Raw genomic sequence first — 26,618 nt, forward strand, 5'->3', positions numbered from 1 at the left:
CTTTGAGGATATTTTTGCTATATCTTAATTACAACAATGTTTAATGATAATCTGCAATACTTTTTTTATTCATTTTCTTTGTTTAAAACTTCAAAAAAGGATAATCTAAACACTATCGCCATGTAGCGTAATGGCCGATACCCCCCTCACCGTGAAAACGGGCGTTTATTAGTGGTTAATACCGGAAAATGGGATTTTATCCATAATGTCAATATCGAGAATCATTCTAAAGCCTTCAAGGATGTGAAGTTTTTTTTAATATTCTTGAAAATTGTTAATTTTACTGCAAAAAAATGTATTAACCTTAATTTAAATTCATTGAATTCTTAATTTTTTAGCCAAAATTTTGCAATAACTTTTATAGGGAAATATCACTTTAATGGCCTTAGGTCAAACACTTTGTGAGATATAAGCGGCATAAATTTTAAAGCCAGTCAAGGGCCATAACTCTAATGTGGCTTTGTGATATCCCAGTAAAACACCAGGTGGACAGCTTCACATGTTGAATGACAATGTGAGGTTTGATGACTCTTGGCCTAATACTTTTTGAGAAACACATATTCAGATGGATGAACAAATGACAGACATATGGTCAAGGAAAAATTATTTACTGCCAACTGTGACCATGACCTTTGAGCTAAGGGCTTGGGCTTTGTGCATGACATGTCATCTCATTCTGGGGAACATTTGTGCCAAGTAATAAATCAAACTCCCTTGATGGAGTTATGGACTGGAGATGAGTGTGAACTGACAGACCAAAATCTGACGGAGAAGTGCAATTCTTAAACCATGAAACAGGTTTTTAACTAGTAGAGGCCTAACAACTTCAAGCAGTCATCAACTTTACTGCCAAGAAGTAAGTACATATACAAGTCCAATCAAGGTGTACATATCATAATCCTACAGTCTAGTCTATATCTGGCTTAAGTCTCAAAGGAGTGTGTGTGTTTGTGTTCAGCATCTTTTTCAACATTTTTTCAGTTATATAAACAACATGTCTACTTGCAAAAAATGCCCAACTTTATAGTGCAGCCTCACTTGAATATCATGTCCTAGACAAAACATGATACCATCCAGTCACAATATACTGACACTGGTTGACTAGTTCTACAATTACCCTTATAATATTGAGCATCAAGGAACCATTTTTCATCTCTTTGTTATGATAAGGCCTGGAAGCGAACCCACAACCTCCTACACTCAAAGCGGGAGCTCTACCACTAAGCTACAAAGGCAGTGTAGGTCCTGAACGAACTCTGGTATATAGATTTTCACCTTGAAACTGACCTTGCAACACAGTATGTCCGTCCACTAAACCTACTGTAACCTTCACACATTATTGAATTTAGATCTGAAATTTAGCCTATTCAACTAATTATGAGCTTTAATAGCTGTGGCAGTACAAAATTGTTCAATAATTCATGCTATAATTGTATCAGCAAGACTGAATAACAAACGTTTGCAGATTTTCCATTGCAGAAAGAAAGAATTTAACTGAGTACTCACTCCTATAGTGTATTTCTTGCTGGTGTATTTTTCTGTATCTTTATCAACACTACATGTAGCCAGGGACACAAGCTGGTCATATTTCCCATGAGGTGCACCCTGTTTTGGTTGGGAGGATTTCTGATCTTTGTAGAACACAAGGTTTGAGCCACCAAGTTTCACATATGTCATTGCCCACTTTTTCCTGTAAATAAGTTCTTTATAATATCTTGACCAAATTCATAATACAGTTAATATCAAAGAATGTCTCTTTCCATTCTAACACAAACATAGTAACAATAGTATACATTCACGTTGTATGAGAGACCAAGACAAAGACACAAAGACCGCATGTTGCATTTTCGCAAAGGCAGTCTTTAATGACAGTTTCAAATGTATTTACAACTGTGAACAAAATTTTACAATCTTTCATTTAATATCATACTATTTTTGTTCTTGTTCAACCTGAAGAAGGCTCTGTAAAAGCCGAAACATTGGTCTAATAATAAAATTGTCAAACTAAACCTGCTTTGATTGTGTGGTTATATTACACTTCGGTGTCTTATTATATTTTTGTTCTAATAAACATGGTCATGAAGTCCCTAAACTACTCCCCTTTCCACTTTGTTTTCTGACTAAGTTTGGTGAAGATACATCAAGTGATTCTAGTAAAGAAGTTTGTTCAATCTTTTAGTTTTTCCAGTCCATAAGTGCAGTCAAGCTGTACTGTCTGAATATGCTTCAGAAAGGTCAATGTCATTATAGTTCTGACCAAATTTGGTGAACATCAATCAAATAGTTCATGAGAAATTGTTTAAATGTTGTTTTTTTTTTCTATTTTAAGCTCTGGCAGCCTCAAACAGCAATGAAACAGAACTATTTAACAAAAACAATTATCAATAGTCAAAATATTTACTTCCAGGATGATGAATACCAGTAACAGACATCAGATTATCCAATTATACTTATAGATCACTCTAAATCTTTGATTTGGTTGAGCCAAAAAAGGGCAAGTTTTCTCCACTGAATCAAAAAATACTCCCCTAAGACAAAATAGTCTACTTACGATGGCTTTTTTCCATTCACAAATTTACATTTATTCAGCCAGCCTTCAATTGGTTCCTGCAAAGTTTTAGACAAGTTGAGTTATAACTTAGGTAACAAATATCTTTTGTGTAAAGAAGTACAAAATATCTAAATCCTGTATACTGCAACTTTTAATTCTAAGTATTTTTCTTAACTCAACAAATTAAATATTATTGCAATATTAGTTAAAAGATATTGCTAAAATGCATTTTAAACTTTGTTGAATAGGTAATATGAGAGGTAACCATTCTGTTTTCATATATGAAAAGAAGATTCTTTCTGAAAACAATTTCTATATAACAAGAGCTGTCAGCTGACAGCGCGCTCGACTATTCTCAGTGCTTGATAGTATTATAAGCTATGAGTAAAACTTTAACATTACAATAAGTAAATTATAATTTGAAAAGGGGCCATAATTCAGTCAAAATGCTTGATAGAGTTGCCTCCTCCTTTTTACAGACTGGGGTCATGATGGTAAACAAGTATGCAAAATATGAAAGCAATATCTCAATGGACTTTGAAAATATTTGGGGTGGTACGCAAACTTTAACATTTGTGTGACGCTCACGCTAACGCTCATGCCGACGCCGGGGCGAGTAGGATAGCTCCCCTATTCTTCGAAAAGTCAAGCTAAAAATGTGCCACCTCCTTTGAAAATCTAGGCCCTAGCTTAAAATCAAATTGTGGAGTACCCTCTCCGATATTTCCCTTGTCATATGAAACGACAGTAATAACAACCAATGAACTTTGACTGAGACGCTCCGTACAATGCCCACTGGATACTATTTCCCAAGACTACACTGCATTGGATCCATTTGACGTCACTAAGTACATTCAAGTACACCAGCACAGACCAAAATCATTATAAGGTAAACTTTCAAAGCATTTTACCCAGGAGTGATCTTTACACAAAATATACTGACAATGTACAACAGAGAACTTCTATTATATATACAAACCAAATTAATATTTTTGCATAACAAATATGTTCCCCTGTAGGCTTATTAAAATGCCATTGTATCTCTTCAGCAAAGTTTTACCAAATTTACAGCTACAAAAATTTGAATTTAATTTCTTGAAAAAGTGGAATAAAGAAACTAGCAACATATTAATTTCCAAAAACAATCTAATACCATAATTGTTAGGTAAGGGTCAAATCTAAATGCAGTCACTTACTTGAATTCTAATTTCCTGAAGTAATTCAGCATATTAATAAGAAGTTTTAGTGTGTTAAATGAAAATTTACAATCACAGCATTTCGCCACAAAGTATCACTGAGCAGATACACAGCATGTACCCCAGGACTTGGCGATACACAAATGTACTAGAAGGATACAACAGCATGTACGACGAAGGATCTCGGCTAGGAGTACAAGAATGTACACCGCAAGAGTAACACAGCATGTACTCCCAGTACACAGCTGTACGCCACAGGTATACACCGCATGCTCATTTGCATGTGAAAAGTGTATGTGCCGCGTACATGCTGCGTACTATTTCTCGCATACTAAATTCCTCCAGCGTACATTCTGTGTACTATGTAGTCCACAGCATGTACGCAGCAAGTAGTACGCGGCAGAGCTCATTTGCATGTCAAAAGTGTACTACAAACGTACTATCGGTGTATGTGCGGTGTATATCCTGCGTACTATTTAAAGCCCTTGATTTCAGTACACATCATGTACGCATCATATACGCTGAATGTACACAGCAAGAGTACGCAGCAGGCCTTTTTCTTCTGTAAGGGCTAGGTTTTAAAACTCAGTTTGGAGACCAGTCTCCGACTGCAGGCTTGTCATTGGTCAATTTAAAGACTGAGCTAAAAATCAACCAATCAACTGCTGGTGACTGGAGACTGGTCTCCAGTTTTACAACATTGGAACCCAACTTGAGATACTTTGTTTCCAACACTACAGACTGGTTCTATATTTTGTGAATCTCCTTTTTCTGACCTTCAAATACTGAAATGATATATTTCTAGTAACACACAGCAAACATGATCCATAAATATCATTCATACAGTGTAAACTTTCAAGGCATTTTCTATAACCAACATCTGGCATCTGAAAAATCTTTAACAATAATATCTGAACAATGTACAACATGAGAAATGTCTATTTATATATTCACACACACACATACTAAGAGACTGCTTTTGCAAAAACAAATAATGTCTCCCTGTAGGGCTTCATTAAAATGGCATGATGAATAGATAAGCAATATCTGTGCTTAGCACAAAGACATATGTTCGGAGATGTTAAGCTGTAAAATGTTTGTGACATGTTAATTCTTGGGAAAAACAGAAAGGGAAAAGTAAACAGGATATCGTATGCAACCATGATTAATTTACCAAAAAAAAGGGCCATAGTGGTCTTATACCATAACATGGCTGTTAAGTAAAGGTCAAGTGCAAATCAGAGTACACTCTGACAGGAACTCAAATATCCAGTGAAGTATATTTATGTGCAGTAATAATTATGGAAGTTTTAGTGTGTATTAATGTTACATGAAAATAATAACTAAATCAACAGCACATAACTCTGCAGAAAATATTCTGACCACACAAGTACTCAGACTTGATAATTGACTTTAATGTGAAGTATACACATTCTAAGTCATTCTATGTAGGTACGATAAAGGTTTGTTCAGATATGAAGGTGCTATAGAGTAAACTGTGACATATGGCATTTTTTCATAACTCAAGGGCACATAACTTTCAACCTACTATTCTGATTTGCTCCATAATCAAACTTGAAAGAGACTTTATTGAAATATATGAGCTTTGTAAATATGATAAGGATTGCTTATGAAATGAAGGCGCTCAAGAATAAAAACATAGTGAAATATGACTCTTTTTTTTTTGATAAATCAAGAGCATGTAACTCTGGACTTACTATTCCAGTCTGGCCCATGATTAATTGCTGACAAAATCTTGTAAATACACACACTCTGTGTAAATATGATTAGGACTGATGAAAAATGATGGTGTTGAAGTGTAAACATAACAACATAAAGCATTTTCTACTTCAAGGGCTTGAAACTCCATCAAAAATCACTAAACCAGAAAACCAGTAAAACAAGCATAACAAGGCTTGGTACTATTATATCCTTAAAACTTTATTTAGATTCCATCAGTGGCATAAAAGAATTAGCACACACAAACTTTACCAATTAATTACCTTTAAGGGTTTTTCATTCCATCAAAATTATGTAAAACACCTCTGAATGTGCTTATCATGAAAAGGGTGCTATATTAATCTGTTATAATATAATATATAACTAACTCAACTGGAAAATGCACAAAATATTCAAAACTAGCCAGTTTTGAATATTTTGTGCATTTTCCAGTTGAGTTAGTTCAGAACCTTTCTACAAAATTTGATCAAATCTTCTTCAGTAGTTTCAAAGAAGTAGTACAGACAAACTCTTGGGAAAGACGGACAGACAGACAGACAGACAGCACTACATCACTTTTATATACGTGTAATTAATAATTACAGCATGACACATCTCAAACAAGACTATACAAAAATTGTTACTTTATAGGTATGTGCAAACTCAAAATGTCACAAACACACCAGTAATGCCAAATGTAACAAATCATGAAATGTGTGCAAAAATTGTTACTCTGTGCACATACACATAGTCAAAAACATGGATGCAAAGTAGAAATCTGTATAACCTGGAGCTATCACTTAAGGCAATTAGTACCTCCAGATGCTGCTTTGATATAGGAAAAGTACTTATTGAGACCAAAACCTCCGACCTTCAAATGTGATCTTGACCCTGGACCTTGTGGCTTGTGACCTGGGTTGTGCATGTGTTTCATGCAAGTTTTATGAAAATTCTTCTATAAAAATTTAAGCAATCTGATCTTAGCCCTGTAGGTGTCACTGTGACCTTGACTTGTTCATAATGCCCTTGGCTGTGCACTTTGCTTGTTGTCTAGATAATGTTAACAAATGATACTGATTTATGAAATATTAATTCATTCCAGAGGTTTAGAAGATATAGAGTGGACACAGGCTAAGGTATTTGACCTCTGACCTCTTTAAGTGTGACCTTGACCTTGGACCAAAGACCCAGGTTCTGCGCTCTGCTTGTTTCCTTGATGAGCTAAATAACTGATGCTTGTTTTATGAACAGCTTCCTTGTGGTTTAGATAGGGAGTGGCCAAAAATTAAAGATACCTGATCTTTGGCCTTGACCTTGGACCAAGTGACCTCCATGTGCTCTTGATGAAGCTAATAAATCATGCTAGTTTTATGAAAATCTTCCCAGCAATTAAGAAGATATGGCACCAACAAGAAGTTAAGTTATTTGACCTCTGACCACTAAGTAAGGCCTTGACCTTGTTTCTAGTGACCTAGCTTATGGCCTCTGCGTATCACTTTGGTGTGGCTAACTAAATAAATGATGTTAGTTTTATGTAAATCTTCCAAGTGGGACAGACAAAATAGATTGGACACAAAGCTAAGCTAATTGACATCTGACATCCAAGTATGACCTTGGAAGCAGAGAACTAGGATGTGCTCTGAACATCATCTTGACGAGGTTATATAAAAGATGCAAGTTTTATGAAAATCTTCCCAGAGGTTAAGAAGATACACAGCAGACATGAAGCTAAGCTATTTGACCTTTGACCTCCAAACGTGACCTTAAACAAGTGGCCTGGATTGTGTGCTCTGCATGTGTGTCGTCTTGATGCAGTTAAAAACTGGTGCTAGTTTTATCAAAATCTTCCCACCTGTTAGGAACATATGGATTGACGGACAGACCAACAGATGGACAAGCATGACTCCAATATAGTCCCCACATACTTTGTTTTTTGGGGTATAATGAAGGCAAAACTGTGTGTAAATTATACAGTTCTTGTATAAAACTTTATAGGTGAGATGATGTTTTTACTTACTGTATAATCATACTAACCAAACATTTACACACACACAAACCTGTATCATCAACAAAGAACTGCAGCCACATTATAGTAGTTAAAAAACATGTATCCTTTACTTTATAAGCATTGCAAAAAATCTATAAAATAAATATCATAAAGGAGTTTCCCAGCAATAATATCAGTAGGGGAATTTCCCGTTCGGAAAATCAATTTATGGTTTTACCCTACTTCATGAACGTGGAACTTGTTACTAAATATAGTAACTTGTTTCTCGTTCTGGAAGCAAAATGATCAATTTTTTACTTGATTCCATCAAAAGGCCCAGTGCATAAGAGTATACATTGTGTTATTAAATGAAATATGTCAATGTAAACTTAGGTACTTTCTCTATATCAGATTTATTTTTACTGTCTTAATTTTTTTATTTAACTTTTATACTTTTTAATTTCAAAGTTTCCCAAACAGGATACATTTCTTCCTAATTGGGAAACACAGGTATGTATATTTACACTGAATTGCATTCAGTCAGAATTATGACCCCTTTTCCACTCAGAATTTTTTTTTTCAGGTTTTTGTTCAAGTCAGTATGAAGCTAAATTGATGCATTATTAACTTTTTGGGACAGTGTAATTTTAAGCAACATCAAAATCAAATTAAGAACTGCATGTGTACCAGTATAAAGTATGTATTTGTCAGAAGTAAGTGTTGAAGCATCTGGAAAATATTATTTTGTTTTAGCAATCATCAAGCAGGGCAATGTTAAAGTGTTTTATTTGACATATTATTTGCATAACTTAAGTACTCTATGAAAGATAAGCAATTCAATTTAAATCTATATAATGAGCTTCCCCACCGGGAAGGTTTCCTATTAGGAAATTTGAAATTAAGTAATTTCAATGTTAAATAAAAAGTTTTATTAGGATATTTAAAAAAAAATTTGAACAGTAGAAATTTAGACATATTTCTCACTTTTACAATGGTGCATTGATACCATGCAAATTCTTATGCATCAGGTCTTTTGAACGAAACAAGTCAAAAAAGGGTGATTTTTCTTCCCGAACGGGTTGCAAATTACTATATCTAGTATCAAGTTTCCCGTTCTGGAAGTAGGTAAAACCCAATCACTGACTTTCTGAACGGGAAGTTTCCCCTACTCAATGTAAGAGCACTACTTATTCTAAAAGCTTTATTACACTATTAAGAATTTTACTTTGATGCATTGCATCACTTGTTACAAAATTAGAATTGAAAGATGAAGAGTTATCGATATGAAAAAATACATTCTAAAAATACTCAATGAATACGTATAAGCCAAATAATGGAAAAAATTTTACAAAAAAATTCTATTGAATTCTGAGTTGTACAACTAAGTTAACAATTGCATGAAATACATATGTGCAATATTCCTTTTCCATGAAACAGACCTCATACCTGTAGAAAAATAGTACGGAAAACAGTGAGAGAGAGAAATACGAGACTTACGTTAATATTTACAGTTTGAAATACAGTCTGCGGGTGATGATTATCGTTGCAGTGAGACTTTCCGCTACCCCCGCCGTCTAGATACTAGAATAAATGTTACACACAAATGCTATATGGATAGATACTTAATATTATACCAGAGTCTGATTAGAATTATAGATATTAGTAATCTATATACAAATCATCACCTTGGTGTGAAACTGTTGTATTTTTATATTCATCAATAGTTTCTATTCAAGAGGCAACCCACAAAAACTTTTTTCAGTTTTGCACTGAGGTGACGACCCATATATGTAAATATAAGTAAGAGTAATATTACATCTTGAACAAAATCAAAGTTGATATACTTCAGAGATAAATAGCAGACTTTGCAATTCTAATATTTTCCATATAAATAAGATTTTCACACTCTCTGCCCTAAATATAGGTTAGAAAAACTGGGAAGAATCCTTCAGTGCTACAAACTGATCAAACAAGTAAAACATCTGGCATAAAACCCTATAATTGTTTTTGCTGTATAAATGTATATTTTCAGGAAGCTAAATGTTAAAATTCAGTCACATAAGAGATAACATTGACTTACAACAAAATCAGTTGTGCCAAGGACTTAAGTATATTTCAAATAATTGCCCTATCAACTATATTTTCCCCCTTTTGTTTAATAAGTAATTTACCAAACATGTAGATTCAAAAACATTATAATTATTATATATACTGTTTACCTAGTCTTAAATAACTTCTAGCTATCAGATTCTTTCTGGCTAAAGCAATTAGGAGGATGGAAGAATGAAGAATTTAGGTTACAATCCATGCTTAGCATGCTTCATTCACTGATGACACACAATGCACTGTTGAGGAAACATGCTTGCATAAATGTGTGGACTTATTAAGAATCCCCCAGCCTGAAGTTAGGCATAATCCTATAAATGCACATTATTTGGTGTTGAATGTTTTATGCTTCAGACTTTAACCTTTCCTTGGCACTGAACATTGTATCCTTCTTTGCTGGTACTAGTTGCCAGCAGAGGTATCAATATTTTTCCTGGTAGAAATACCATTAATATGACAGCGTTCAAATTTTTCTTTATTTATATTCAGAAAATGCTAAAAATTTCTTTTCAATCTTTCCTCCTAAGATATTCTTCTGTTTATATATGGTTTAAAGTTTCTACTGAGTTCGAACTAAACTAAAAGAAAAAATAAACAAGAGGCCCATTTGAGCCAAAGTCGCTGACCTGAGGAGAACCTTGACCTTTTAGCATTGCTTCTTAACAAGTTTTATTCACATCCATCAAGTAATTTGAGAAAAGACAACATTTAATGTTTTCAAACTCTGGCAGACAAAGATGCAATCAAGTAGAACCGTTTAAACAAACTTGGTCAGATCCATACCAGGATGCTACAGACCAAATTTTGGGTATTTCAGGAGATGTTTAAGTAACGTTATTGATGCAGGATGATGGACAAGCGACAATGGACCCATCCACCTATACTTGACCTGAACCTTTGGATCAGGTGAGCTAAAATTCAAATTTTATGTACAATTGTCAACCACCAAAGAAATTAGACTATTAAACTAACTTCCACCATAAAAAAATACAGTTTTCAAAACAAAGATGTATGATTTATCTAAAACAAAGGTGTATGATTTATCCAAAACAAAGGTGTATGATTTATCTAAAACAAAGGTGTATGATTTATCTAAAACAAAGGTGTATGATTTATCTAGCCAAACCAAGCCAAACAAAGAGTAACAGAACAGCCTCTTTTCCAGATTTAAATAACACGGCACAAAATCTTAACATTAACTGCCAAAATTTGCAAACTTAATGTTATATATAGGGGAATCTTTATGCAAGTTTTTTTTTGTATTCAAATAAATTTAAGTCTGAAACTACAATATTTACATGCAGCGGGTATGCCAGTTTTAGTATTCCGAATATTTCATTCCCTGTGACTTTTCTGTGCAAACAGCATTTAAGAATTGTGTTGTGCAGACAGTGCAAATTATACAACAACCTAGGCAGTCATCAGGAAAGGTGATGGGTATGTCTTTATACACATTATATTTATGTGAAACTCTTACTTCGAGTGTGTACTCTCTATATCTTCACTTTTCACAGAATTCTATAGCAACATTTAAAACAAGAGCTGTCACAGGAGACAGCGCGCTCGACTATTTCGATGCTGGATAGTGAAACTGGGCACATCTGAGGAAACTAGAGCTGTCACTGGAGTGTTTAATGACTCCAATTGTGGATGAAGATATTGCACAATAGCCTGTGTCTATGTCAAAAATATCAACTTAAAGTAATAAGAGAGGTAAAAATAAAATGTATCAAAACACTATATAAGTATATCCTAAGCAAAAAGGGGCATAATTAATTTATTATTGGTGCCAGAGTTATGCAGCTTGTGTCATATAGTGTGGGTGATGATGTTGAACAACTATTTTAAGTTTGAATCAAATCCATTCAGTAATGACAGAGACAGAGTGAAAGTGCATCAAAACTTTAACCTAAAATTCTAAGTAAAAAGGGGAAATAATTCATGAAAAATTGGTCCCAGAGTTATGCACCATTAGGGTAATGATGTTGAACAATTGTTTAAGTTTGAATCAGATCCATTCAGTAATAACAGAGATAGGGTGAAAGTGCATAAAACTTTAACCTGAAATTCTAAGTAAAAAGGGGAATAATTCATGAAAAATTGTGCCAGAGTTATGCATCCTGTGTCATATGATGTGGGTGATGATGCTAAACAACTATTTTAAGTTTGAATCAAATCCATTCAGTAATAACAGAGGTAGAATGAAAGTGCACCAAAACTTTAACCTGAAATTCTAAGTAAAAAGGGGGAATAATTCATGAAAAAATGGTGCCAGAGTTATGCACCTTGTGTCATATGATGTGGGTGATGATGTTGAACAACTATTTTAAGTTTGAATCAAATCCGATTAGTAATAACAGAGATAGAGTGAAAGTGCATCAAAACTTTAACCTGAAAATCTAAGTGAAAAGGGGGGATAATTCATGAAATATTGGTGCCAGAGTTATGGCCCTTATGTCAGATAATGTGGTTGATGATGAGGAGTAAGTATTTCAAGTTTGAATCAAATCCATCAAGTAATTACAGAGATAAGTTGAAAAAAGAGAAAGTGCACCAAAACTTTAACCAAGGTGGGGACGCGGAAAGACGCCGACGCTGACGCCGGGGCGAGTAGGATAGCTCTCCTTATACTTCGTATAGTCGAGCTAAAAATTTAAAATGAAATTATAAAATTCAATGTTAGTGTCCTTGTAAGAGATCATATGTATAAACATGTTTTTTCTATTGCTAAAGGTCCTTTTTTCCCTTCTTTTCACAATATTTATTAAAAAAATAATATGAGCAGCGCCATGAAAAAACTAACATAGTGACTTTGCAACCAGCATGGATCCAGACCAGCCTGCGCATCCGCAGTCTGGTCAGGATCCATGATGTTCGCTAACGGATTCTCTAATTGCAATAGAGTTTGAAAGTGAACAGCATGGATTCTGACCAGACTGCGCGGATGCGCAGGCTGGTTTGGATCCATGCTGGTCGCAAAGCCCACTATGTTGGTTTTCTCATGACACGGCTCATATATGAAGTTGCTCAATCTTCTATAGGCTTGACCAAAGCTGGGTAAATATTTAACCCTGAAATAACAGCCAAGAAATGAACATTATAGGCACTTCCACTAGATTTATAAAGAAACAACCTATATAGATCAAAATAGCTGGAGTTTACAAATAAAATATATATATAGTCATAATGAAATATTGCTAATTGCTACACACTAAAAGAAAGAATTTCACTATGGATTTGGTTATATCTGTATAGCATATGATCTACAGTGTTTAAGGTACTGACAGTAACACTTACAAGATCTTCATGAATGGGTGCCGTGAAATTTGGCGGCAAAGTTGCCGATTTTGGAGGAGGCGGTCCTGTGTTGATTGGCGGAGCATTAAAATGCAGATTTTCTATCATGACAGAGCGAGATTTTGCAAATCTGTCTGATACCTGAAACCTGTCGCCGGACCTTGGACCCTGCACGAGCCCCTGTCCAGGTGTCGTGAAGTCATTTTTGTTATCACCGTCTGACTGAGGTGACTTTGCTGGACTGCTGTTTCCGCTCCTCTGGAAAGAGACAAAAAATACCCACATTAACCACAAACAACAGATACCAATTTTGGACAGTGAGGAAACTACATTGTCAATCTGAAACAAAACAAAAATTATGAAAAGAGTTCCTCATCATTTCCAGCAGTCTGAATAAAACAAGTCAGCATGGATTAAAAAGTTCATCTGAATTTAAAAACCTGTCTCATTAATTTTGAAAAATTCACCAGAAACTTCTGACCTTACTGAAAAATATTCAAATATTTGTGATGGAAATAATGAGTGCAGAACTGTGTGCATCGCAGCTTTTTGGCAGCTAACAAAGTGCATTTTGTACTAACAATTTCTGAGCCTCATTACTTAAAACTCACTGATGCCTTCCATTTTGTAACCACTGCAAAAGAAACATTAAGAGTAATTGCGGCCATTCTACTCAATACGTCTCATATTTCTTGAAGTACAGGAGAAAAACACTTTAAACGGATGTTTATATTTCATTTGATGTCCAAACAAGGGCATCAATTAGCCTAAAAAAGCTACGGATGTAAACAAATGTTTTTCTGGACTATGCAGTTTTACAGTTAAACAGATCTAAACAACCTCTCAGCTTAAACTTACAGATGTTTACATTTTCATTCATGTGGGATACTAAATTTATGTGGTTTTTATCTCCCTTTTTTTATTTTCAGTCTTTCCTTAACCTTTAGCCTGCTGGCGGCAAGTGATTCTGCCTTTGCGACCAGTGCAGACCAAGATGTCTGCACTGTTCGCTATTCAGGCAGTAGTTTTCAGTGAAGACCCCTTGGAATAATAAATGGTATTGCCCAAATTGAATGATGGACCAGTCCATTTTAGAAATTCAACAGGCTAAGGGTTAAAGAAAGGTTTTAAGGTTTCAGAAACATCTGTTATATAGATATACAACTGTGCAATTTTACACAAGAATCAGGTATATAATATCGTACAACTGTTTCAAACAATACAAAACCATCCTTTATTCTCTAACAAGTACTAACAGTAGTTGCTGAAAGACAAAAAGACTCTGCCACAAAAAGATAAAGAGTTCATGCCTAAGCTAACACTGGAACAAAATTAGAATGAGGTTTTGTTCAAAAATAGATGTAAAACATGTGAATCGAAGTTCAAGATATACTGACATACAGTAACCACAAGGATATAACAGGACCATGGTATGTTCCTACCTCTTCCTCTGACTGTTCATCACTACTACTTTCTTCAATAACATTTCTACATGTTATGGAGTCTTCATTTTGTAGTCTGCTCCTCACTAACCTTAGTTCCGCTAAATTCACATGTATCCATGGAATTTTTGTCTTAGGTAAAGTAACTACTACCCCAGATGATTCCGACATGATGACACTTGTAAAATCTTCAAATTAATATAACAGTAAATTCAAGTTTGCAACTGATTAAGTAGGAGTAACACAATATCCAAATGTAGCACTTCTTAAAATAAATATTCTATAGACTGATGTCACAAAACTTGCTATTAACTAAAAACCCCTAACTTTAATCTACAATTTGATAAAACAGAATTTAATCTGATGCCGTATATCCACAAACATCAAGAAAATAACACAACTGATTAATGTTGAAATATTTGTTTATAAATGGCCAACATCTCACTGCCTTATATATAATCAATACATGCCAGCTGTATCCCAAGAATCATTTATCCATGTAGCATATAAAACATCAAACTTTCAGCTATTCACTCCTGCTCAGTTTATATTCCCAATCTTCCCTTGATGTTTTTCTCAGAAAAAAATAAAACAAACACTGTGAACAGTGAACTCTGTCACCTAATATGTACCAAAAATAACGGCAATTTGAGATAAAACCATTAACCGTAATTGGAGCACTAACTGACCATAGTAATGACATCTAATTTCAAATTCAAAACATGTAATCACTAGGATGATAACATATTCAAGATCAGTCAATTACTGACCACAACTGCGGAAGACAAGAAAAACAAAATAATTAAAGGCGATAAAAATAATTAATCCTGCATGAAGCGAGATATTCCCCATAGTTTCCGATAGTGCAAAAATTTACAAATTAAACATGTTTAGATACTTGTCCTTTTTCACTCATCACCCAAAACACAAACTGTTAAGTACTTCTAGCAAATAAGCCATGGGAAATGATGAGAAAGGAAATGAACCACTTAAAACAATTGCTTATATACAACCCTTTGTATATACCTAAATGATCCTTCTATTGATATATAAATATTATTACAACAAACGAGAACAGAAAAGAACAAAACAATCCCAAATAGCACAATTATCTGGCAAAATTACATGACCTAATTAAAAGTAACTGTAAGAATTAAAATATTCTACTAAATCTGAAATGACACTGTGTGCTGAAAATCATAAATCTGAATTAATCCAAAAAATACATAATATAAAATATTCAAATACTAAAGATCTGAACTGTTCACAAGATACTGTAAGTCCCTAATGACAACTCTTCATAATGCTCATTACAGAAAATTTCATTTCGAAATAACATTCACCTATGCATCTTTGTTATAAGTACCAAAATTAGTTTCCTAAATTTTCAAACCACTTACAACTTGGATAAAGTGTTAGTTTCGTGTACGTAATGTTAAAGTACTTGCCAAAATAATTTTGATGATTCTTGGAAACCTGTTCAAATTAAGTGTTTACGCAAGAGGAATTTTTATACCCAAATTCTCCACTTAAATTGAAACTGCGAGCACTTTTATTAGTTCACTGTACAGCAGTTGAACTGGAATGAAATTAAATGTTCTAGTACTGAAATATGAATAAAAATTTTGTGGTTTTGACCAATATGGGTATTTCGTGAATTTCATTATCTAAAGATAAAGTGAACTTGTGTTTCACCTGTTTGTTTCATTTATTATCTGTGCAAGTCTCCATATTCCCCTATGAACACTTTCCTAGAAACTCCCAAAACGGAATCACCAAGTGATAGATATACCACCCCAAAACATCATACCAACAGATACATGTTGAAACAAGTGAAGGGGAGTAGTGGGAAATGGTATGAAAAAGTGTTTTTTATATTTTCCATTTTTAAAAACGTTCATAAGCTCAAAACATCTTATGATAGCCAATCCATGACATAAACATTTTACCCTAACATAAACATTAATAAATTTTAACCTTAAAAATGAGTGGTTGTTTTGTGCTTCCTTACACAAGCTGGCCGACCTTTTAACACTAAGCCCGACATTTTGAGAAGAAAAAAATCTAAGAACGCCAAATCACAGAAAGAAAGGGTTGTTTTAAATAAAATTGAACAGCATATAAAACATGTATATTACTCTACAAAACCATTGTCAGTTTATTGATATATACACTGAATTCAGGAAAAGGACTGCATAAAGGGCCCACACTTTTGGACAGTTCAACGCCTTTAATAACTAACCATTTTCAAAGAACTGTTACATATATCTTTGTTTTGGTGTATTTGCAATAATGTACCAGTGCTGATATTTAACATAACCAGGTTAATGATCGTAGTTTTCAGCAATTGTTTATTTTTATTTTATTACAAATGGCATTCCTTTTAAAAGGGATAAAAAGGTAAAGGTAAAGTTTCTTGTTTATCGTGGGTAGTCGACGAAGTCCCCACCTGGAATGGATGGAACAACTTATTTCCAGCCGAGTCCACGGCAGACTTCATATTTACCTCCCCAGCATCCAGTCTAGGCCGATACTGCTGGAAACAGTACCAATTTATGTAAATCACCCAGCACTGAACACTAGTCGGGATATCAGCCGCGACCAGGAATCAAACCCGGACCGCTGACGTTGTAGTCCAACCTGCTAACCATTGCGCCACTGACACCCTAAGGGGGACACCTTTTTGAAAATATTTTTAGTATCAAGTCACACTAGACAGCATGGCAGAACATGTAATGGATAGGTAGATTGTTGGTAAAGAAGTTGTTCATCTGTCAAATATTTCTGTGTTTCGATGGTAAACTCCTAAACCTTTAAACAGAGTCATGAAGAAGTTATAGACAGCTAAATGAAAACAATGATGTTTCCAACATCAGGTCCTTAGGTGGCAGGGGAGCGGTTTCGTAGTTTGGCCCCGGTCGATTGTCTGTATAAACAGGACAGGGTAGATATAAAGGCATATCTATCTTACTGGTTATTTATCATTATTAATTCTTTAATATATCTGGGGAATGAGGAACGGTTAATGATTCTACATGGCGGGTGTTTTAAAATTCCTAGCTCCGTACTTCCGGTTGAGGCTAAAACATAAACATCAGAACAAAAAGTCGGCCAGACGCTCGGCTGTCATCCATCCACTTTTTTTCAAGTGAAAATTAGAGAAATAAAGTGGTATACATATATGCTACGAAATTGGATTTAAAAATACAAAATGGATGAATGGCAGAGTTCAAATAGAGGCCCGGTTAGGCTAATTTTGGTCTATAAAATTTGGGTGATTTGGCCAATTTTCACTACATCTGGCATGGAAAGCGACAGGTGCATAGGACCGGAGAGTCGTCTTTATGTAGTCTATAGTATCTGCAATAGTCCATAGTAGTTTCAAAGAAAAATAAGCAAATACGAGATTTCTATGGATATTTCAACACTGGTACCCACACGTCAATGTGGAATTCGCAAATCTGCACTCCCCTGCCACCTTAGTGGTAAACTGTGCCACTATATATAAGGGAAGCATCTCCTACTATTCTTAAATAAAGCAATGTATAATTACCTCCCTTTAGCAGAACTGTACTTGTTGATATTAGAAGAGCTGTCAGAGAAGACAGCATGCTAGACTATTCAGATATTTGATACTGAAATACAGCATATCTAAGAAAACTATTGCTAACACATGATTAAAAGCCAAACCCATGTGGATGAATCAGTCCATCAAAACTAAACCAGAAATAATTCATGGAATATTTCGTAATGCACCTTGTGTCACATGACAGAGATGAGGATGTGAAACAAACACTTCAAGTTTGAATAAAATCCATTTTAGAAATAACTAAGACAGTGAAAGTGCATTAAAACTTGAACATCAAAGTAAAAGGGAGAATTTAGACTTACTCCCATCCCTATGTTTGTTCTGTCATATTTCTCAATTTTCTTCATTAACAGTGGAAGTAACTCAGCAGGTGGTTTCTGTATTGACATTTTTATTGCCCCTGGCTCCCAACATAGGTGTATGGTTTAGCCATCAGATAAAATGTGCTATTTTAGAGGCTTAAAATTTACTTATTAAATGTTTTGCAGCATTTAAAACAAGAGCTGTCACTATTAGTGACTATAAATGCCACCGAAGCGAGCTCAAGAATGCTACAGTTGTCTGCGCAAAATATACCAGAATAGTTTGGGTATAAATCATTTTGTGACCTTGACCTTGATCTGAGAGACCCGGGTCTCGACACACCTTCTCAATATGGTTAACATGCCAAGTAATGTTAAAATCCCTTGATGGCAGAGTAATGGACCAGACAAGAAACAGACCATGTTAACCTTTGACTTCTAAGTGTGACCTTGACCTTGGAGCTAGGGGTCTGGGTCTTGCGCATGACATGCCATCTCATTACAGGGAACATTTATGCCAAGTAATTTTGAAATCCTTCATTGATGACAGAGTTATGGACTGGACAAGAAACAGACCATGTTAACCTTTAACCTCTAAGTGTGACATTGACCTTAGAGCTAGCGGTCTGGATCTTGCGCAGGATATATCCTCTCATTATGAGGCATACTTATACCAAGTAATTCCAAAATCCCTTGATGAATGGCTGAGTTATGAAGCGGACACGAAACAGAGCCTGTTAACCTTTGACTTCTGAGTGTGACCTTGACCTTGGAGTAAGGGGTCTGGGTCTGGGTCTTGCGCATGACACATCGTCTCATTATGATAAACATTTATGCCAAGTTATTTCAAAATCCCTTCATGGGACCGGACACGAAACAGACCATGTTAACCTTTGACTTCTGAGTGTGATCTTGACCTTGGAGCTAGGGATCTGGTTCTATGGTGAACATTTATGCCAAGTTATTTTAAAATCCCTTTATGGATGGCAGAGTTGCAGACCGGACAAGAATTTACACAGACTCATCATGCACGGACAGACAGTGCGATTTTAATATGCCCACCTTCGGGGGTATAAAAATAGCCATGCAGTCAGGGAGCAAGGCTAGGGAGAATTATTCATTAGATATTTGAGCTGAAATTATGGAACTTGTGTTAAGTGAAATTGATGTTGATAAATGACAACAACTTTCAGTTTAAATTAAATATATTCAGTAATAACAGAGATAGAGTGTTATTAAATCAAATTAACATGAAGATCTAACTAAGCTAGAAGATGCTTTTGTAGAAAAGCGCATGTCTCCCCCCAATGCATAGTTGTATAGGCAAGAAGTCAATAGGGGACATGATCGAAAGTCAGACACTGATGGTTGGCTGGCTTGAGTGACTCCAAAATCAGTAGGGGTCACCTATACTGCATGTCCAACCATCCTATTAAGTTTCAACATTCTGGGTCAAGTGGTTCTAAATTTACAACTTGAAAAGACTTTTCTATGTTTAGCCCCCTCTGACCTTGACCCTTGATGGAGTGACCCCAAAAACAATAGGGGTCATCTACTCTGTAAGTCCTATCACCCTATGAAGTTTGAAGGTTCTAGGTCAAGTGATTCTCGAGTTATTGACTGGAAACGGATTTCCATGTTCTGTCCCCTTGACCTTTAACAGAGTGACCCAAAATAAATAGGGGTCATCTACTCTGCATGTTCAATCATCCTATGGAGTTACAACATTCTGGGTCAAGTGGTTCTCAAGTTATTGACTGGAAATGGTTTTCCATGTTCAGGTCCCTGTGACCTTGACCTTTACAGGGATCATTTTTGGCAGATACCTTTATGAAATTAATTCCCACTTTCCTTAAATCAATGAGATTTTGACAAAATGAATGGGATTTTTTCTTTTTATAATGAGATTTTACACCAGCAGACAGCCTTTATTACACTGAAAAAAATTATCTTTGTAAATACACTAAACAGTTCCTTTAAGAGACACTTTTAATATAACTCAAAATTCTGTGAGCTGAATGCAGGGTCCACATGCTTTTTTCCTTTCAGTAAGGAATTAAATTTTAGCTTTTATTTCAAAGCTGCTCTGTCCAAGTGGAAGTTCAGTTATATCTTAATCTTTCTGGATCTGATACACTTCCATTAGGCCAGAACAGCTTTGAAGTCAAACTCATAATGACTCTACCCTCGCCCTCAATTACGAACATTTTGTCGGGCATTCAGCGTTTTTTTTCATGAAGGGACTTCACCAGGGATTTCTCCACCTTGTTGTTATTCTCAACGCTACTCGTCCAAGCGTATTGAAGCGAAGTTTGGCCTTCAATTTCTTCTACGGAGGCATTTTGACACTCTGCGAAAACGGGTGATTTTTGCCTGGCAATCATTATCACCGGACGCTCTATGGAGATAAAAGAGAAATTCAAGCGCCTAATAAACGTCATAAGATCAGCAATGGCAAGTCTGCATTGCAGCATAAAATCACAATTTTGGCAAAAGATCCACGGGCGTGCAGATGCGAAAAATTTATGCAATTTTCACCAAAACAGCGCGAGAATATCATAAAATCGCAGCTAAAAGTGATCCCTGCCTTTAACAGATGACTCCAAAATCAATAGGGGTCTGCATGACCAATCACCCTTTGAAGTTTCAACATTCTGAGTCAAGTGGTTCTCAAGTTATTAATCGGAAATGGTTTTCCATCTTCAAGCCCCTGTGACCTTGACCTTTGATGGAGTGACCCCAAAAACAATAGGGATTGTCTAGCCCTGTCAACCTATGAAGTTTGAAGGTTCTAGGTCAAAATGGTTCTCCAGTTATTGATTGGAAATGAAGTGTGACGGACGGACAGGGCAAAAACAATACGTCCCCCCCCCAATGGGTGGGAGACATAACAAGAGGGTCCTGAATGCCTTGTATCCCTCACTTGATTTCGTTCTTCTCCCAGATAACTTAGTGTCTAATTTGGTCCAGACTTCATAGAGAAAAAACATTTTGACCATGTTTTATGTAAATCAGGTCGATCATTTACCAAGTTTTTCATTGATCTGACCTAGTGACATAGTTTTTGACTTAGATACTCCAGTTTATACCCGACAAAACTTTCATTTGAACCTTAACAAACTGTGGTAGGAGTTGGGCACCTTAACAGTTTGGCAACTTTACAGTACAAGGCATTTTAAGCAGTTACTGGAAAAGCCCTATGTTTTTGTCTTACAAAGTAACTATTTTCTTTATAATTTAGTTTCCTTGGTCAGCATTAAGTGGTTCACTTTCTGGTCAATATTTAAACTGAAAACTGTACCAAAATACTAAAGTACTGCTTAAACAAAACTTGACTGGCAAGGGAGTTAACTGGACAACTACCACATAAGAGTATAATTTGATTGTCTTCCTTCTAACGCATAATTAAACAACATCTCTTCCCGAAACAGAAATACCGGACGAGTATACTTTTTCCAAAACAATACAGACCACATAAATGCCACCCTTATATATCTGCGAAATAAAATTAACATAATCATACGAAATCACAAATACATGAATCATCCATATTATCATGTGTTGAATTATGTGACACTGTTTTCAGCTATCTCTAGTAACAGTTAAGTATAGGATAGACAACTCGTGCCGTTGTCTACGGGATATATACAACTCGCTTTGCTCGTTGTATATATCCCTTAGACAACGGCACGAGTTGTCTATCCGACTTAGACCACGTGACATAAAAACTGCAATTATTGAAAGCTCTCCCACGCGTTCTATAGAAATTAGGATTAACGTGTTTTTATAAGAGTGATATTATCTTTGTACCGTTAGCGCTTATTTGTCAGTAGGGCATATGAAAGAATGCAGGTTATTTGTATAAATTCAGTTTTACTCAAATACCGGATTTACTAAGATTTAATGTTCATAAACACTTTGAGTCATTTGCCATTACAAATGCTATACAGTTAAATATGGATTTCTCAAAAATACTCAAAATTGAACTGCATGCTGAACAACTAGTTTTTGTGAGGGGTTTGCATTTTGGCGAAACACGATGACAGATACGTTGATTCAAGAAGATAGCCAGGTTCCGAAACTACAAAAAAAGGCTGACAGCAAATCGGAGGTAAACATGATGGATAAAAAAATATTGTTATTTGAAGTAATCTGGCATTTTAAGTATGGACTAGTGCTTACTGGTAATATACATAATCACATACAAATTATCAGATTTTATTAGAAATCACTTTTCAACAATCGGTGTAAAGTGACAAAATAATTAGGGTTATATTCTTTTGTGTTCTTATTTAAACAGGAACCAGTGACGGTGTTTATCTATCTATCTATTTATTTATTTAGTTAGTTAGTTAGTTAGTTAGATAGTTATTTAGTTATTTTTGTTTATTTATTTATTTTGTTTATCAGGTTATAGTTAGTGCGTAGATGCTCGTAGGACTACGAACGCCTTTTACTATATCGTGCCCTTCGTATAAGAAAGATGTAGTTGTTCTACTTTCTAACTGGGCCAAGTTGTTCGAAACTTTAACGGGCTGTAATTTAGTTTAGTTTAGTTTAGTTTAGTTTATCTAATTTGTTTTAGCTTGATTTTGATGAAAGCTTTAAGCTTATTGTAACCACTCTCGAGTCCGTTTCCTATGAAAACCAGTACTGGGGTCATATGAGAAGTCATGGTCGTGACACCAATGATGCTCGAACCCATGACCACTGCATTAAGCTGTTAAACTAACCGCCTGTTAAATTTCTATTCAAGATACTAGTCTTGGTGGGTGGGAAACACTAGTATGATGTTTTAATTTTACTGTAAAGATGATTTAGTGTTTATTATAATCCTTAACAAGTACATTTGATTTTCTAAGTTTTCTAAATTGTCGAAATCTACTGATAAAGTTAATCGACTGTTAAAGTTTCGAACAACTGGATCCAGTTGTTTGTAAATGTAAGGATCGTGCTGACATGTCTATTTTATAACAAGTGAACATAAAAAGTTACAACTGTTGGAAACGTTTCAGTGAATGTGTAAATTACGTTTTTACCCAGTTGGTTCTACACTACAAATATGTAGTTTATTGTAATTCAATTTTATTGATATCCAATAACATGGGGTCATTTTTACGATATTAATATAGTCAGTCATATTTTTTTTTATTCCATTTATAACTGGTGAGAATATTGCAAGGTCATTTAACTCCGGCTTTAGCCTGTATTGTTAGATGGTAAATTGACACGAAATTCACGCGTTTTTTGCCCAAGTTTCCCCGATATATATATACAACGCTACTGTTGTATATGAAATATAGACGGGTACAAGTCTGCTTTGCGATTGGCTATTTACGGATTATCGTGGTCTAAGATGAGATTTAGATCTGTACAGTAAAATAGGTAACGTTTGTGTTGATTTTTTTTTGTGATTTTCATAGTAAGCAGCAATATTCAAAATGTGAGTGTTTAAGAACAAGATGCAGATTTATATTCATGAATATTTAAAATTCACAAGTTTGTTTTGTTTTGTTTTTGTTGGGTTTAACGTCGCACCAATAAAAAATTCATAAGTTGAATGAATCATGAATATTTATGAAAATAAAACCATTGAAAATACTGCAGAATCTACAGTGGTCCAGTATAAATCAGACAGAAATATAGTACCAAAGTTAATGTTAATTGTATAGACAAACTTGTGTAACAATACCCCTCCCTATGTTAATGAAACAATATTTATCAGACAAAATACAGATGTGTAGTCCGAATCTAAATGGAAAAGTGTAGTCTAATTTCAATTGAAAAGTAGTATTGACTGTTAATTATACAGTCAAACTTGTGCAAAAATACCCTCCCTATTCCTGAGGCTAGTTATCCTGGCTTCAAGCTTGTAATCAGCTTCCATGACAATACAGGGAGTGGTAGATAAATTAAAGAAATTGTTACTATTTACTTTTATGTGGAATAAAAGGTTAAATTTTCCCTCCATCAACAACGATTTGTAACATTATCCTAGAATACCTGCAAAGACAATTGAGCCGCGTCGTGGGAAAACCAACATAGTGGCTTTGCGACCAGCATGGATCCAGACCAGCCTGCGCATCTGCGCAGTCTGGTCAGGATCCATGCTCTTCGCTAACAGTTTCTCCAATTCCAATAGGCTTTAAAATCGAACAGCATGGAGCCTGACCAGACTGTGCGGATGCGCAGGCTGGTCTGGATCCATGCTGGTCGCACACCCACTATGTTGGTTTTCCCATGGCACGGCTCAATTTATTATGACACATTTCCATATCTGACTTTAAAATAGCCAGAACAAGAGTGATTTAGCATGCAACCACTTATCTACCACTGAAGAAGTCCAGTAATTGTAGTAAAGATGACCAATCACAAACAGAGATGGTACATGTAGACTTGTTCAGTGAATGTCTAGTTATATCATTTTAAGAACTCTTCCTTCCCATTAACCTACAACTGAAAGTTCAGACTGGTTTAGTAAGAACAGCTTCGAATTCAGAAACCCTTTGTTACTGAGATGACAAAGATACCAAAACACATGCAACAAATGGAACAATTTTTACCATACCCAGGAAAAATTTATCCTCATGGCAACATATAACAGAACAGTCTGTCAGAAGAGACATGTCTTCAAGAACGATTACAAGAGATGCAATACACCATAGATGAACAACAAGTTAAATACAAACCGGCAGATGCCATACAGTATGAACCATATCCCTAGACTGTCTGTAATAATAGCTCCGCCCATATGTATCATGAGCTCGATACCACTGCAAAAACAGATTATACGTGTTTACATGATTTCATGAACACTTAACAGAAAGAATGCTGTGTACCTTAAACAGATCAATAAAGTGCATGGAATCAAACCATGAGATCTATCTCTCTCTATATATATACATATAATAAACGAAAACAAATTTACTTTTTTTGCAGATTCATTTTTTTTTTTTTAAATGTGATGAAAAACATTTCAATTTGGTGTGGCCTAATACTTTAAGGATGAATCAAGCATTAATACCATTATTTGAATCAGTAAGTACTTAAAATATATCAACAATATTTCTATACATGTAATAAATTACTATAATAAGACACCTAAATGTAATATAACCACACAACCAAATTAAAAAATTTATTATAAGACCAATGTTTTCACGAAAAATGAAAAATAATTCAATCTTATTACATGATTGACAAATCATAAGTGATCTACTTAAGAAATATTTACATGTACCCACATGCAATTAATAATATTTATAAGTATACAAATTTACAAAAATATAAGTGTGTCTATAGTTTATTTCGATAATGAGCAGCATAGCTAAGGGGACAGAACAAAGTATTCAAAGACTGAGATCAAACAATATAAAAGAATATCAATAACATTAAACCACAACAAATTCCAACTGTGAAAGTCTATACCAGCTAACAGTCCCCATACAGAACCTCTGTCACTTACCAGGTCTTGTCTGTATTCAGACCTTGTGTTTTGTAATACCTTACCTTTTCAAATTTATACAGGAAGAAATTTATTTAGAGTGATTGAAAAAAAAACAACACAGAACAGATTATCTAGTCAGAAAAAAGATTTGGCTTGCTGACCTCATGTGTTTCAAAGTATGGTTATCTTAGCATTCTGATGAAGGTTAAAGTTTTCTGATAGCCCCTAAGGGTCCCAATTAATGTTTTAGGGCGAGCAAGTTTATTCTTAAAATCATATCTGGTCCAAAGAAATCTTTTTTGTCAATGCTCACACACATTTTCTGACACTGCAGAACTTCTCAGCTGGAATTCAACACACTGAGGCACTTCCAATCAAAAGGTTTTATAACCAGAAACTTACTATATACTCTTATAATATATGCTTAACTTCTAAAACATCACAGCAACAAAGACATTGTTGGTATATATGTAATACATTACAGTTTATAACAGTTGCATATGAACACTTTTATACATGTATTTTCTATAACATTCCTTTTGCATTTGTACAAATTTAGCCATACAGAAATTTTTCGAAGACATACATCTAGAAATGGCTATACACGTAACAAGTAGACCTTTCATGGTCTAAGAAATGCCTGCATGCTACAACAAGTCTATACATTTCTAGTTCAAACCTCTTGTTGAGTTTCATTGTTTACAAACACATCTTCCCCAGTATCTTTCACATTGAACGTCCAACCTTCCGGCACATTGGTTTCAAGGACTATACGAGGTTTGCCATAGTCAACAGAGCGACTTTTACGATTACCTCGGCTGGTGATCAATGCTGGTAAAGTAACTTCCTCGTACTCACCAGATGACCTGCTCCTCTGTTTATCATAGATTTATACAAAAAAGCAAACAACCTATATTTTAGCATTATATTACTTGAGGACCAGATTTAAGAAATATTTCACAATCAATAATACAGCAATAAT

General features: G+C 34.9%; 1 protein-coding gene across 8 annotated transcripts in view; it reads right to left on the reverse strand.

Annotated features, from left to right (window-relative positions):
- The window catches only part of LOC123531715 (rho GTPase-activating protein 15-like), a 67,725-nt gene that overhangs the window by 32,774 nt on the left and 8,333 nt on the right, over positions 1–26,618 (reverse strand). The window contains exons 3-8 of one of the 8 annotated variants that reach the window (XM_053518767.1): positions 26,316–26,510; positions 24,879–24,962; positions 12,998–13,114; positions 8,951–9,034; positions 2,552–2,607; positions 1,507–1,690 (exon numbers count right to left, since the gene is read on the reverse strand). In XM_053518767.1, coding sequence (XP_053374742.1) covers positions 1,507–1,690; positions 2,552–2,607; positions 8,951–9,034; positions 12,998–13,114; positions 24,879–24,962; positions 26,316–26,510 — 720 coding nt within the window. Of the gene's footprint in view, positions 1–1,506; positions 1,691–2,551; positions 2,608–8,950; positions 9,035–12,856; positions 13,115–14,298; positions 15,418–24,878; positions 24,963–26,315; positions 26,511–26,618 lie in introns of those variants that run through there. The other 7 variants (XM_053518765.1, XM_053518768.1, XM_053518766.1 and 4 more) reach the window with 7 other exon arrangements.

This window comes from Mercenaria mercenaria, chromosome 11, assembly GCF_021730395.1.
Source record: "Mercenaria mercenaria strain notata chromosome 11, MADL_Memer_1, whole genome shotgun sequence".
In the NCBI taxonomy this organism is placed as follows: Eukaryota; Metazoa; Mollusca; class Bivalvia; order Venerida; family Veneridae; genus Mercenaria; species Mercenaria mercenaria.